We start from the raw sequence: 14,639 nt of genomic DNA on the forward strand, positions 1-14,639 counted from the left end.
CTGCCTCTGTCTCAGTGCCGGGATTAAAGGCGTGTGCCACCACACCCGACTTAAATAGACTAAATTTTAAAGTGATTTGTAAAGTCTGTGGGACTTCTTAAGCATATAAAATGTTTTGTATTGTGATGTTTACGTTAATGTGTGGTCTTGAGGATGAATAAGAAAGGAAAGGGTGTGGCTTAGCAGTGGCGTCTGTGTGTCAAGGTGACATGGGGTTAGTTGTGCTGGCTAATTTTATGTCAGCGTGACACAGCCATAGTCATCAGAGAGGAGGGAGACTCAACTGAGAAAATTCCTCCACAGGATTGGGCTGTGTGCAAGCCTATAGGGCATTTTCTTAGTTATGGATGGGGGAGGGACCAGTCCATTCTGGATGGTGCCAACCCTGGGCTGGTGGTCCTGGGTTCTATAAGAAAGCAGGTTGAGCAAACCATGAGGAGCAAGTCAGTAAGAATCACCCCTCCACTGCCTCTGCATCAGGGACCTCCAGGTTCCTGCCCCCATTACTTTTGATGAACTGTTATATGGAACTATGAATGAAAAACAAAACAAGACCTGGGCTGGAGAGATGGCTCAGTGGTTAAGAGCACTGGCTGTTCTTCCAGAGGACCTGGGTTCAATTCCCAGCACCTACATGGCAGCTCAAAACTGTCTGTAACTCCATTTCCAGGGGACCCAACACCCTCACACAGACATATACTTAGGCAAAATACCAATGCACATAAAATAAAAATTAATAAATTATTTTTTAAAAACACACACAAGAAGCCTTTCCTCCTCAAGTTGCTTTTGGTCATGGTGTTTTGCTTTTGGTCATGGTAATAGTAACCCTGACTAAGACAGCATGCCAAGTGCAGACTTGTTACCCACGCTGAGAGAGACGTGCTAACAAGAGACCGCTCCTTTTCAGTTCCAGTCCTCTTTCTCCCAAAGCTTTCGCCCAAAGCAGGTATGGACTGATGCATCCCCAGTTGCCAGGGCTGGTGGTGGGGAAGCCGGTGGGAATGCTCAGGTTTGTGGGGCCCGGCACATTCCCTTCTCCCCTGAGATTTCCTTTGCTCTTTCTGAGGCCAATGCCCCACAATTGACCTACAGATGCCAGGATGCCTAACACAAAATTTAGCCACAGAATAATTGCAGTGCCTGAAGAGGTGGTGGTTAAACTCGGGGAGGAATCGTCTCATCCCCTTTACTGCAATTAGAAAATGGGAGCTAGGGAGGGGGGCTTTCCAGACCGGGTGAGCGCACATTCCTTTCTCTCAAAATCACTTCCCAGGATCTAGCCAGAAGGACTGTCACAGGTGAGGGAGAGAGGGAGGGTCTAAGGAAATATGCTATCTCTTCTAAATCCCTTAGTCTATCTGTGTTTAAAAAGGAGAATCCCTTCCAGTCAGTTCCATAACACAAGCCAAGAAGTGATCTTGCTCTCTCAGAGAAAGTTACTCAGTCAATGAATCAAGGCAGGTGATGTAGAGCTAGCACATCACTGGCAGAGTCAGGATGAAGATGGGATCAGGGAACCAGTGAGATGGCTCAGCAGGTAACTTCACCAACCACCAAGCCCAATGACCTGAATTAGGTACCTGGAACCTACTTGTTGGAAGGAGAAAATCAACTCTTGCATGTTGTTCCCTGATCTTCACACATGCCCTGTGGCCTACACATGCCCTCTGCACAAATAAAGACATGTAATAAAAAATGTTAAGAGGGGATGGTAAGGATCTTAAGGAGAATGTAAGGATGGAATTACAAAGGTAGAAAATGCTGTTGGCCCAAATAAATCGGGATTCTCAGGGAATGACAGAGTTTCCTGGAGGAGGCATGGAGGCTCAGCATGTCACCCTGTGCCTGACAGAGGCAGTGACCGTGGCAGATGGTGACAATTTAGAAAATATGGAAGGTGTAAGTTTACAAGCTGTAACACTTGCAGATGGCTCTACTGCTTACATACAGCATAATTCTAAAGATGGGAGACTCATTGATGGCCAGGTCATTCAATTGGAAGATGGTTCTGCTGCCTATGTTCAACATGTCCCCATACCTAAAAGTACAGGGGACAGTTTGCGGCTGGAGGATGGGCAAGCGGTGCAGCTAGAAGATGGAACCACTGCATTTATTCACCATACTTCAAAAGATAGTTATGACCAGAGCTCACTTCAGGCAGTTCAATTGGAAGATGGCACAACAGCGTACATCCACCATGCAGTGCAAGTCCCACAGTCTGATACCATCTTGGCAATTCAGGCTGATGGGACAGTGGCAGGGCTGCACACTGGAGATGCTACAATTGATCCAGATACCATTAGTGCGTTGGAGCAGTATGCGGCAAAGGTTTCCATTGATGGGAGTGAAAGCGTAACAAGTACAGGATTAATTGGAGAGAATGACCAAGAGAAAAAAATGCAGATTGTCTTACAAGGACATGCTGCAAGAGTAACTCCTAAATCTCAGCAGAGTGGAGAGAAGGCATTTCGGTGTAAATACGATGGATGTGGCAAACTCTATACAACAGCTCATCATCTTAAGGTCCATGAACGTTCACACACAGGAGACCGGCCTTATCAGTGTGAGCATTCAGGCTGTGGGAAAGCATTTGCGACAGGTTATGGATTAAAAAGTCATTTCAGAACTCATACTGGAGAAAAGCCATATCGATGTTCAGAAGATAATTGTACAAAATCTTTCAAAACTTCAGGAGATCTACAGAAGCACATCAGAACCCATACAGGAGAAAGGCCCTTTAAGTGTCCTATTGAAGGCTGTGGTCGGTCCTTTACAACATCAAATATCAGAAAAGTGCACATTAGAACACACACAGGAGAAAGACCTTACTACTGCACAGAACCAGGATGTGGGAGGGCATTTGCCAGCGCAACCAATTATAAAAACCATGTGAGGATACACACAGGAGAAAAGCCATATGTCTGTACGGTTCCTGGTTGTGACAAAAGGTTTACAGAATATTCCAGTTTGTATAAACACCATGTCGTTCATACTCACTCTAAACCGTACAACTGTAACCACTGTGGGAAGACATACAAACAGATCTCCACACTAGCCATGCACAAACGGACAGCTCACAATGACACAGAGCCCATTGAGGAGGAGCAGGAAGCCTTCTTCGAGCCTCCCCCAGGTCAAGGTGATGATGTTCTTAAAGGGTCCCAGATCACATATGTTACAGGTGTAGAAGGAGAGGACATTGTATCTACACAGGTAGCCACAGTAACCCAGTCTGGGTTGAGTCAACAAGTTACACTTATATCCCAGGATGGCACTCAACATGTCAACATATCTCAAGCTGACATGCAGGCCATTGGCAACACCATCACCATGGTAACGCAGGACGGCACACCTATCACGGTTCCCACTCACGATGCAGTCATCTCCTCAGCAGGAACACATTCTGTGGCTATGGTCACCGCCGAGGGCACAGAAGGACAGCAGGTTGCAATTGTGGCTCAAGACCTGGCAGCATTCCATACAGCCTCTTCAGAAATGGGACACCAACAACATAGCCATCATTTAGTAACTACAGAAACCAGACCTCTGACCTTAGTGGCAACGTCCAATGGCACTCAGATTGCAGTTCAGCTTGGAGAACAGCCATCTCTGGAAGAAGCCATCAGGATAGCATCTAGGATCCAACAAGGAGAAACGCCAGGGTTGGATGATTAATACTCAACCACAGAGCAATAAAGTAGGAGGAAGGAGCCTCCCATCTTCTGGCTGCAGAGATCCCTGAGGCCCAGCCCAGCAGAGCAGAAGATCCATTCCTGAAGCACTGTACACGTTTTTTATGCAAGAGTGGAGAACATTTTCTTCTTGACACTTTTGTGTACATAGCCCCTGGAATAAATTCCCAAAGTGATTCATTGTGTACAAGGAAGTATGAAATTAGGGCACTACAGCAATCCTTCATGTTACTCTTTATCACACAGCAGACTTCTGGAATCCACCCACAAGACCGTCCAGGTCTATACAGAGTCAAGATGAGATTTTAACTTACTGTGAAAAAAAAAAGGCTATATCTAATGTGCCGAAGGCTCTACATGTCAAACAATCATAACTTCAAAGCCATCACAGAAAATAAAGGATGCAAGCCTTCAGATGTCCCTCCAGTTAGTGTCTGGATTTTTTTCCCACCATACACCCCTTTTTATTTGTATTTCAAGAATTGAAGACCTCATTTATAGTGTCCCATCCCTGTTTATATAATGCTTCTTCAAACTAAAATGCTAATTATTTTAGCATTACATTGGATTGTGTACAAAATGTAAAAGTTTGGTTATTTTAAAGTAAACATTAAATCCTGTGTTGGAAGGCAGGCACAGTGGCTTGTGCCTGGAATCCCAGTATTGAGGAAGCTGAGGCAGGAGGAGTGCCATGAGTTTGAGACTGGCCTGGGCTAGGTAGTGAATTCCAGGCCAGTCTAGACTACAGAGTAAATACTTCCTCAAAAGACAAAGAATGAATGTCCAGTGTTTGGGTTGTTAAAGAGTCTACTACTCAGCCTTCTGATTTTTTGCTACTGTTTTTTATGATAATCAACTATGAGGGTTTCCCATGGGTCCAGCCCAGGCTTATAGTCCTATGGCTGGAAACTGATTTACTGAAAAAACTGGGTTAGTGAGTTATGTAAACTATTTATTTTTGTTCTTAAGCTTTTGTTTTAAAGCTTATTTACCCTAAAGTTTATTATTGATTTTGAATACAGCAGTTTTTAAAACAAACAAAAAAAAAATGTTAAGAGGGTATTGAGGAAGACCAGCTTCCCCCCAGGCCTTTACCCCCACAGGGTGCTCTTGAGCAGGGAGAAATAAGGACTATGTAGATAGAAATACAGAGAGGAGAAAGACAGTTAAAAAACAAAACAAAACAAAACACAGGATAGCCTTGGGAGGGCCTGGGTCAAAACCCACCAGCCCCTTCTGTCTCTACTAAAGGGCTTTTAAAGGAATGCCAAGGGGTGGAACAAAAGACCTCCCCCCAGCACAGCCAAGTGCAGACCATTTCAGACACCTGGTGACTGCATGCTGTCAAGCCATCCCCTAATGCAGCCCTGCTGTGTAAAGCAAGCTCAGATCTCACTAGGAAGCTTTTGTGGGCCCCCACAGGCTATCAGTTATGTCAGGTAAGCCAAAGGAGGAGAACTGCCAGCCTGAAGGGTGATGGTCTGGTGTCAGGTGGAGCCCAGGGGGAGGAAGGGTTGACTTAGTCCCCCTTCCTGTTGCTGTGATAAAACAACCTGGTCAAAGCAGGTTGGCTCAGAGTTCTAGGTTACAGTCTATCACAGCAGGGGAGTCACAGGGGCAGGAGCCTGAAGTGCTTGAATGCATCGATGCTAGTGTTTGTTTGCTTTCTCTGCTCTTAGACAATGCCCAGGGAATGATGCCACCCATGGTGGGCTAGTCCTCAGTTAACGTAATCATGGTAATTATTAACAGAAATATTCATGGGCAAACCCAATCTAGACAATCCTTGATTGTGATTCCCTTCCTAGGTGATACTAGATGGTGCCAAATTAAAGTCAAAACTAACCATCACACTTGGTTCCTCTTAAGGATGTGCGTGAACTCCAAAGGGAGCTGGCCTAGTGCTGCCACCTGCTGGGAGGCTAGGCTCTGGTCAGCAAACCACAGTAGAGATTCAACTCTTCTGCTTTTCTTTTTGGCATTGGGGGGTTGAGTTTTGGCTGGAGGACCTTAGGCAATCTGGAATGGCAGCTCTTTTTCTGTTGGCCTTTAAAGGTGTGTGTGTGTGTGTGTGTGTGTGTGTGTGTGTGTGTGTGTGTGTGTGTGCATATGGAAGTCAGAGGAAAAGCTGCAGGAATTGTTTTTCTCCTCTCCATGTTGGTCCCAGGGGTCACACTCAGGTTGTCAGGTCTGGCACCTCTATCCACTGAGCCATCTCACCTGCCTGTAAGAACTTTTTCCAGATACAGCTGAAGGACATGGTGGCACATGCCTTTAATCCCAGCACTTGGAAAGCAGGGGTCCCAAGATCAGCCAGGGCTACATAGTGAGCCCCTGCCTCAAAGGAAAATAAAAATAAAAAAATAAGTTCCAGCTGGAAACTGTCAGAGGCTCTAAGCCAGTGGGTCAAGACCTCTTTGAGAGTCAAATGATCTTTACACAGGGGTCACCTATGACCACTGGAAAACACAGTTTTATCTATAACATCTATTAACGTTATAATTCATAACAGTAGCAAAATTACAGTTATGAAGTAGCAATAAAGATAATTTTATGGTGGGAGGTCACTACAACATGAGGAATGTATTAAAGGGTCACAGCATTAGGAAGGTTGAGAACCACTGCCATAAAGCTTCTGTCTGACCTCGAGTGATAAACATCACCTCAGAAGGATAAAAACAGTAAGGTTCCTTTGTCTGACACTCCGTCTGGCTGTCAAAAATATGATCTGGTAAGAAAGTCAACAAGCAGTGCCAGAAGATAGCTCTCGCCAGAAATCATCAACTTCTTTACAATTTTCCCCCAGGCTCACCAGGGCATGTAGGAACTGTTGTTCGTTCGGGCCTGTGAGACTGACCAGCTGCCTCAAACCTCATTTCTGTCAATATGATCTCGAACCTACACTATTAATCATTAATTGAAAACAGGTAAGGTTTAGCTTAAAGAATGGAGCGAAGGTGGCCATTAGTGTTGCACATTTATGATCCCCAGGACTTGTGAAACGAAGGCAGGAGGCAGTTCTGGGCAAGCCTGAGCTCTCTCTACAGAGAGAGGCCCTGAAACCTTTAAACACTTAAAAAATGTATGTTGTAGGGCTGGGGCCGGGGGGATGGCTCTGTAGTAAAGAGTTTGTACTGCTCTTGCAGAGGACCTGGTTTGGTTCCCAGCAGCCACGTCAGGTAGCACAAAAGTGCCTGTAACCGCAGCACCAGGCAGGGGTGAAGTGGGGGTCTGAACTCCCGGCCTCCTTGAGCATCTTCACCGACATGTACATAAACACACCCACACTAAGAATAAACCTGAAAATCTGGGTGTGGTGGTGCACACCTTTAACCCCACCACTTGGGAGGAAGAGGCAGGTGGACCTCCATGAATCTGAGGCCAGCCTGATCTACATAACCAAGACAGCCAAGGCTATAGAGTGAGACAGGAGGTTTCGGAAGTTCTGGAAAGAAAATATAATTGTTATTAATGATGAGAGGCCAAAGCTAAAATTACAGGTAAATGGCATTGAGACTAAAGGTTTAATGGACACTGAAGCTGATGTATCTATAACTTCTCAAGAATCTTAGAATCCCAATGGCTTTTACAAAAAGTCTCCACTCAGTTTTTAGGCATTGGAATATTACCTCAGGTGAAACAAAGTATGGAGTGGATTAAATGTATAGGACCTGAAGGACAAGTAGGGATATTAAAGCCTTATGTGGCTGATACAGCCATGACTTTACGGGGGGAGAGATTTGTTACAACAATGGGAGCTCAAATTAATATTCCTACAAGTTAAGAAACAGCTCAATGTCAGGTGGTAGTGGTGCATGCCTTTTAGTTCTAGCACTCAGGAGGCAGAGGCAGCAGATCATGGTGAGTTCAAGACCAGCCTGGTCTACAGAGTGAGTTCCAGGACAGCTAGGACTGTCACACAGAGAAACCCTGTCTCTAAAAACAACAAAAACCAAAACCAAAAATTAACTCATAAAATGATGTTAAAAATGGATATATTCCTGGAAAAGGTATTGGAAAAAATTATCAAGGAAAATCACAGGCTATACAAGTTGTCCAACAACAGGACAAAATAGGAATTGGCTATCTAAATTTGTAATAAAGGCCACTGCCAGTAACTCAATTGTCCTGCCTTTAAAGTGGTTAACTAATACGCTTGTATGAGTGGGGCAGTGGCCTTTAACTAAAGAAAAAAATTATAGGTGCCTGTCCTTTTAGTGGTTACCAAAAGCACAGTTAGACTAAACATTGAGGAAACAACTAGTCTTTGGAATTTTCTTGTAATTGTAAAAAAAAAAAAAAAAAAGGAAAAGAAATCAGAAAATGGAGAATGTTAACTGATTTGAGAGCTGTAAGTAAAGTAATTCAACCTTTGGGATATTTACAGTTTGGAATTCCTTTACCATCTTTATTACCCAAAGACTGAACTATTATGGTTATTGATTTGTTTCTTCACTATCCCTTTACAAGAACAAGATAGAGAAAAATTTGTGTTTACAGTCCCTATTTATGTTGTGGGATATTTGTATACTGTGTGAAAATATTTTGCTGTGATTGGTCTAATAAAAAGCTGAATGGCTAATAGCTAGGCAGGAGGTATAGATGGGACTTCTGGGCAGAGAGAAGTAGGAGGAGATAATCAGGGCAGAGAGGAAACAGAGGAAACACCAGTGAGACGTGGAAGGAATCAGACATACAGAATGAAAGAAAGGTAAAAAGCCACGTGGTAAAATATAGATTAATAAAAGCAGGTTAGTTTAAGCTATAAATGTTACCGGAACAAGCCTAAGCTAAGGTCAAGCATTCAAAAATAGTAAGTTTCCCTGTCATTATTGTGAGCTGGCAGCCCAAAGAAAAAAATCTGATTACATACTTATAATAATGCCCAACCTGTAAAGAGTTATCAATGGAAAAATCCTTCCTCAAGGAATGTTAAACAGTCCAACAATGTTTTGTGCATCAACCACTGGAAGTGGTTTGTAAACAATTTCCTCAATCCATTATTTACTGTATATAGATGATATTTTATTATGTTTCTGACAGATACCTTAGAAAGAATGTTTAAAGTAGTACAAGAAATTTTACCTTGTTGGGGATTACAAATTTCTCCTGAAAAAATACAAAGAGGATATTCTCTTAATTATTTAAGATTAAAATTAAGTAAACAGAGAATCCATCCACAAAAGGTACAGATTAAAGCCAGGTGGTGGTGGTGCATGCCTTTAATCCCAGCACTTGGGAGGCAGAGGCAGGCAGATCTCTGTGAGTTTGAGGCCAGCCTGGTCTACAAAGTGAGTTCCAGGAAAGGCTCAAAGCTACACAGAAAAACCCTGTCTCGAAAAAAACCAAAAAAGAAAAGAAAAAAAAAAAAAGGTACAGATTAGAAGAGATCAATGTACTCTTAATGATTTTCAAAAATTATTGGGTGATATTAACTGGTTGTAGCCTACCATTGAGTTGTCTACTCAAGAGTTAAGTGTAGCCACATGTTTTTTTCAGGTCCCACCCAGCCCTGTGGTCCTGCAGCTGCTTATCAAATAATCATTCAGTCTTTTTTTTTTTTTTTTTTAAGATTTATTTATTTATTTATTATGTATACAGCATGTATGACTGCAGGCCAGAAGAGGGCACCAGATGTCATTACAGATGGTTGTGAGCCACCATGTGGTTGCTGGGAATTGAACTCAGGACCTCTGGAAGAGCAGTCAGTGCTCTTAACCTCTGAGCCATCTCTCCAGCCCCAGAGTCTTAATATTATTAACAAACTGTATGGCCTATAGCAGGCTTCTTGATACCTAGCTCTTATAACTTTTTAAAAAATATATCTTCTTATTTTTTTTTTAAGATTTTATTTATTATGTACACAGTGTTCTGTCGTTCTGTCTGCATGCATGCCTGCAGGCTAGAAGAAGGCACCAGATGTCATTACAGATGGTTATGAGCCACCATGTGGTTACTGGGAATTGAACTCAGGACCTCTGGAAGAGAAGCCAGTGCTCTTAACCTCTGAGCCATCTCTCCAGCCCTAGCTCTTATAACTTAACTCAACCCATAACTATTAATCTATGTATCAACACGTGTTCTGTGGCTTTACATGAGTCCCATTACATGTTGCTCTTTCAGGAGCTGGCTTGCGTCTCTCTAGCCTCTGCCTTTCTCTTTCCTGTCTCTCTCCTTGGATTTCCCACCTGCCTCTAAGCTGCTTTGCCATAGGCCAAAGCAGCTTATTTATTAACCAATGGGAACAATATATATTCACAGCATACAGAAAGACATCCCCCAGCAGATGGGCCACCCTGACTCTTCTCAAATGGTTTATGACTGACAAGAAATTAAGAAAACTCTTTCAAAAAAGGTTACCTAATGTGACAGAAATGGATGTTATGGAAAGTCTTGCAGATAAGTTAGCCTCTCAATCCTGTACATCACTTTTACAGATTTCTTGTTCTAGCAATTGTTATCCTTGTTCTAGCAGTAATAACTTTATTGGCTTTAAAATGTATTTGGGCTTATTTGCATAAGATTGTAAAACAAAACCTTAGTGAAAAGGCTGTATTTGCCATAAGCCTCCATAATCTTCAACATAATTCATTATAGCCTAAACAGAGGGGCAGATGTAACGGGGAATCCTTCAGTGCATTGCAGCTGGCTTGAATTCCTGAGTGTTAGCACCTGGGCTTTGAACTGTCTTTCTACCTTCTGTTACTGATGCCTTTTGTTTGAAGTGTTTGAATCTTATCTGAGTTCTTCCTGAAGGATTCAAAGCTTTTGAAAATCTTCGTTGAGAGTACTTGGAAATCCAAAGGTTTTGTGGCTGAGAATTGCTTTAGCATTTTGTTCCTTCAAGGAACTCAGGATTAGAGGTTTTGGTATTCAGAAACTAACCTGCTAAGGTGTAAATTGTAAAACAATAAAGAGGCCTTTTGCAAAGAATATTCAGTCAGTCCACCAGAAGCTGATTCACCTTGCTGCTTTGCTAAGTCAAAACCCATCCTGGACCGACCCTCCTTCTTCCCCGGTTGCGGGCACAGCAGAAACACTGACAAACTTCAGTGGAAGGGCTTCCTGAAGTCAGTACAGAGCTCACTTAACGACATTATCTCTTCCCTTTTTGGGTTTTTGCTTGTTTTCTCTATGTAATCCTGCTGGCCTTGAACTCAGAGATCTGCCTGCCTCTGCCTCCCAGAGTGCTGGGATTAAAGGCGTGTACCACCACCCAGTTAGCCCCATTTCTAACATGTCTTCATGTATACTAATTATGGAAGTTACTGGAACAGACAGTCTCTTGAAGGGTATTTTCTAGTCTATGTAATTGACAAACCCATTTGGATTAATTCCTAAGGGAAGGGACAGTGTGTCTTTGTAATCATATAGTATTTCCGCAGTTTATAATATCCAGTCTCCAGCTAGAGCCAGAGGCAGGACTGAGATCCCATTCATTTGACCAAAGATCCTGCGAGATTCAAACGACTTAAAAATAGCCAGGGTAGTGGTGGCAGTGGCGGTGGCACACTCCTTTAATCCCAACACTGGGAGGCAGAGGTGGGCAGATGTCTGAGTTCAAGGCCAGCCTGACTTACAGAGTGATCCAGGACAGCCAGGGCTATACTAAGAAACCCTGACTTGAAAAAGCAAAAAGAAAAAGACATGTATGAAATGGACACTGTTTTCCCTTATTAGGCTCCCACAAAGCCTTGCAACCCCGACCCTTTCATATGGTACTTTAAATACCAAGGAGGGGCAATTATGACATAGGGGATGAGATTCAGAAGTGATTACTGTGGAGGGGACCCTAAACAGCTAGACCACACAGCTGCCATGACAGGCTTGGAGGCCCAGACACAGCTGCTGACAGGCAACACCTGGACCCAGGAAAAGCCATAAACCAACCACACCCAGTGGGGCCTGCATCTAAGAGGAAATACCTGACATTCCAAACATTCCCTCTAACCCTAGACAAATGTCAGCTAATGTCCTGAGCCAGGCAATCCCCTCACCCCAACCTCTGCTATGATAAAAACCCCACTGGGTCGGACAGAGAGACCAAGCTCAGAGCTTGAAGATAATAAAGGCTCTTGGCTTTTACATGTGGGATTAGGTCTCCAGGTAGTCTTTTAGGGAGCCCTGTGATCTGGGCATAACAATTACGAAGGAAGGGTCCATCCTCAGAGTCTGACAAGTCACTGCTTACCAGTATGACCAGGCTGGGAGGCAATGAGGCTAGCTGCCTCACTGGACTAGCTGCCCCAGGGTTGAATGTCACTGGTGTCCTGTGCCCTGGAGGCCTGCCAGAGGCGAAGGAGTTTGCAATGGAAACAAAGAGGCACCAACAAGCCTTTCTTCTGCAGCGTTCCTCTGCGCCCTCTACTGGCAAATCAGTCCTCACTCGTGCTGTGTCTAGTGGCAAGCAGAGCAAGAACAGCTTTGAAGCTGAGAGGCAACTCCAAGTGATACCTGACCCAAGTGAGGTACTCACAAAGTGTCTGCTGCAAATAGCAAGCTGCTTGTTTTTACACAAAAGTAGTCATGTTTACTTTATTGTGTCCCTTTCAAATAACTGAGGTGCCGGGGATCTAGCCATCTGGTGTTGGGGTTCAGATGGTCTCCAGTTCTTCCTGGGTACAAGCTCAAACTGCAGGCATGAGATAATGCCTAGGAGGAATGTCTTTGGGGCAAAACCAGGCCACAAGGTTAGGGTCAGAGACTGCTCAAGCTGTGCCTGCAGAGCTCTCTCTAGTTTTTGCTAGGTAAACAATATATAAAGTGTGGAAAAATAAAAATGGTCATGCCTAGGCAACCTGAGGCTCATGTTAGGAAACACTGGACTATTAAATTATATCCCCGGGCAGCTTTTGTTTGACAGGGTCTCACTATTCACTGTGTAGACCAGGCTAGCCTTGAACACAGATCTGCCTACATATACCTCCTGAATGCTAGAATGAAAGGTTTGTGCCACTGTGTCTGGCTTATCATTTTTTCTGACATAGGATCCTGCTATAGTCCAGGCTTACTTTGAACTTGGGTGTCTCTTGCCTCTGCCCCTGAATTATAGGATCACAGGCCACCATTCCTAGCTTCCCTGACTTCAACTCTTGTGGAGTTTGTGAACTCTGGGAAAAGACTATAGATTCAATTGAATTATAATTAAAGATTTATTGATTAGCTGCTTGTTGTGGAATATTACTTTAACTATGTAAAGATGTGTTACATTTGTTTACATTGCATTTATTTCATGATGTAAAGATGTGTTGCTCTGCCTGCATTAGGCACCTGATTGGTCTATTAAAAAGCTGAATGACCAATATCCAGGCAGCAGAGGGATAGGCGGGGCTGACGGGGAAGAGAGAATAGAGGAATCTAGGCTGGAAAAAAGAGAATGAGCAAGAGAGAGGCAGCCAGCCACCAGACAGACAGACAGACAGGGAGTAGGACATACAAAATGAAAGAAAGGTAAAAAGCCCCGAGGCAAAACATAGATGAAGAGAAATTCATTAAAATAAGTTGTAAGAGCTAGCTAGCAACAAGCCCAAGCTAAGGCTGAGCATTCAAAACTAATAATACGTCTCTGCGTCATGATTTGGGAGCCGGTTGATGACCCAAAAGAAAGCTTGCTACCTTTGGCTTTCCAATGTGGGGCCGGAATTTTCACATAGAGAGCTGAAAAAACAAACAATAAAAACAAATGGATACAGCTCCTTTAAGAGGCTCTGCTATCCTGAGAGCACTTGAGAAGCAGGTAGAAACAAAATCGTAGTAAAAACACCTGGAAGTGTGGACACCAACTTCCTAGAGCTGAGTCAATTAAATGCAGCTTCTGGTTAAACACTGAAAGGGGCTTAAGGCTCTGCTCTCACGAAGAGGGGGCTTATCCAGCCACAGCCACGGAGGAGGGTCTAGCTGTCGCTTAGCAGTTTAAGGTTTGGTTCACATGGTCAGAAAAGGCTGGAGACATGCAGTAAAGACAGGTCCAGAAGGAAAAATCCTTTAAACAGGTTACAGTGTGTTTAAAAATGTGCACAGACTTAAGAAAATGGGTATAGACAGTCATAGGAAAAAAATAGTTTAAAAATAATAAGAGTAAAGTAATAGAAAGGAAAAAAGCCACGTAAAGATGGAAAATACACAGGGAGCCTGGACCCTGTATGGTGTTATGGTGACTTTGAATGTTTTTTGAATAATATAAATATCTGTAACCTAGAAGACACTAAATAGAAAATTATAACAACTAGACATCTATAGGAACTCAGAAAATGTTGGTATCCAGTTGTTTTTGTTTTATTTACAGAGTTCTAACCATATTCAATAAGCTTACAAATCTTAAGGTACAGAATTTTTTTTTATTTTAGCTGTTTTAAAAGCACACAGTGTCCTTTCTTGGGCTGTTTTTTTGTTTGTTGTTTTTTCTCTGTCCTAGAATCAGATGGTCTCTTGACATAATACAGATTTTTGAGGAAAATTTTTAAACAAACAAGCTTGGGTCATGAGAGGGAAGCCATAGCCCAACTCCAGAGCCAGCTTTTTTTTTTTTTTGGTTTTTTTTTGAGACAGGGTTTCTCTGTGTAGCTTTGCGCCTTTCCTGGAACTCACTTGGTAGCCCAGGCTGGCCTCGAACTCACAGAGATCCGCCTGGCTCTGCCTCCCGAGTGCTGGGATTAAAGGCGTGCGCCACCACCGCCCGGCCAGAGCCAGCTTTTTAATAAAGTAGAACAGCATACAACAATATTTTAATATTATCCATAACCAAAAGACCTGAATTCCTGCAAAACCTAATCCAGCAATCAGATGGAGAAGCCAGAGCAAGCAGTAGAGTGTGGGCCTGCTGCATCTGTGATGTGAGCAGCAGGTGGTGGAACACAGGCCTTAAGGAACTCACGTGGCCCAGCCCAACAGTGCAGGGGAGTGGTGTCAGCCAGAACTCCACGGTGAGACAGGAGCTAGCTGGGA

The 14,639-nt window shown here is 43.4% G+C and overlaps 1 protein-coding gene across 1 annotated transcript; it reads left to right on the top strand.

The window, feature by feature from the left end:
• Window positions 1-1,735: 1,735 nt before the first annotated feature.
• On the top strand, window positions 1,736-4,121 carry LOC121831669 (zinc finger protein 143). The gene has a single exon (XM_042283480.2). It carries the CDS (start codon window positions 1,762-1,764, stop codon window positions 3,676-3,678), a length of 1,917 nt encoding a protein of 638 aa, XP_042139414.1. The 5' UTR covers window positions 1,736-1,761; the 3' UTR covers window positions 3,679-4,121.
• The last annotated feature ends 10,518 nt before the right edge of the window (window positions 4,122-14,639 follow it).

Source organism: Peromyscus maniculatus, chromosome 1 (genome assembly GCF_049852395.1).
Source record: "Peromyscus maniculatus bairdii isolate BWxNUB_F1_BW_parent chromosome 1, HU_Pman_BW_mat_3.1, whole genome shotgun sequence".
In the NCBI taxonomy this organism is placed as follows: Eukaryota; Metazoa; Chordata; class Mammalia; order Rodentia; family Cricetidae; genus Peromyscus; species Peromyscus maniculatus.

Bases quoted from the DNA above. Each gene is read 5' to 3' on its own strand.
- LOC121831669 (XM_042283480.2), top strand. From the start codon at position 1,762: ATGCTGTTGGCCCAAATAAATCGGGATTCTCAGGGAATGACAGAGTTT.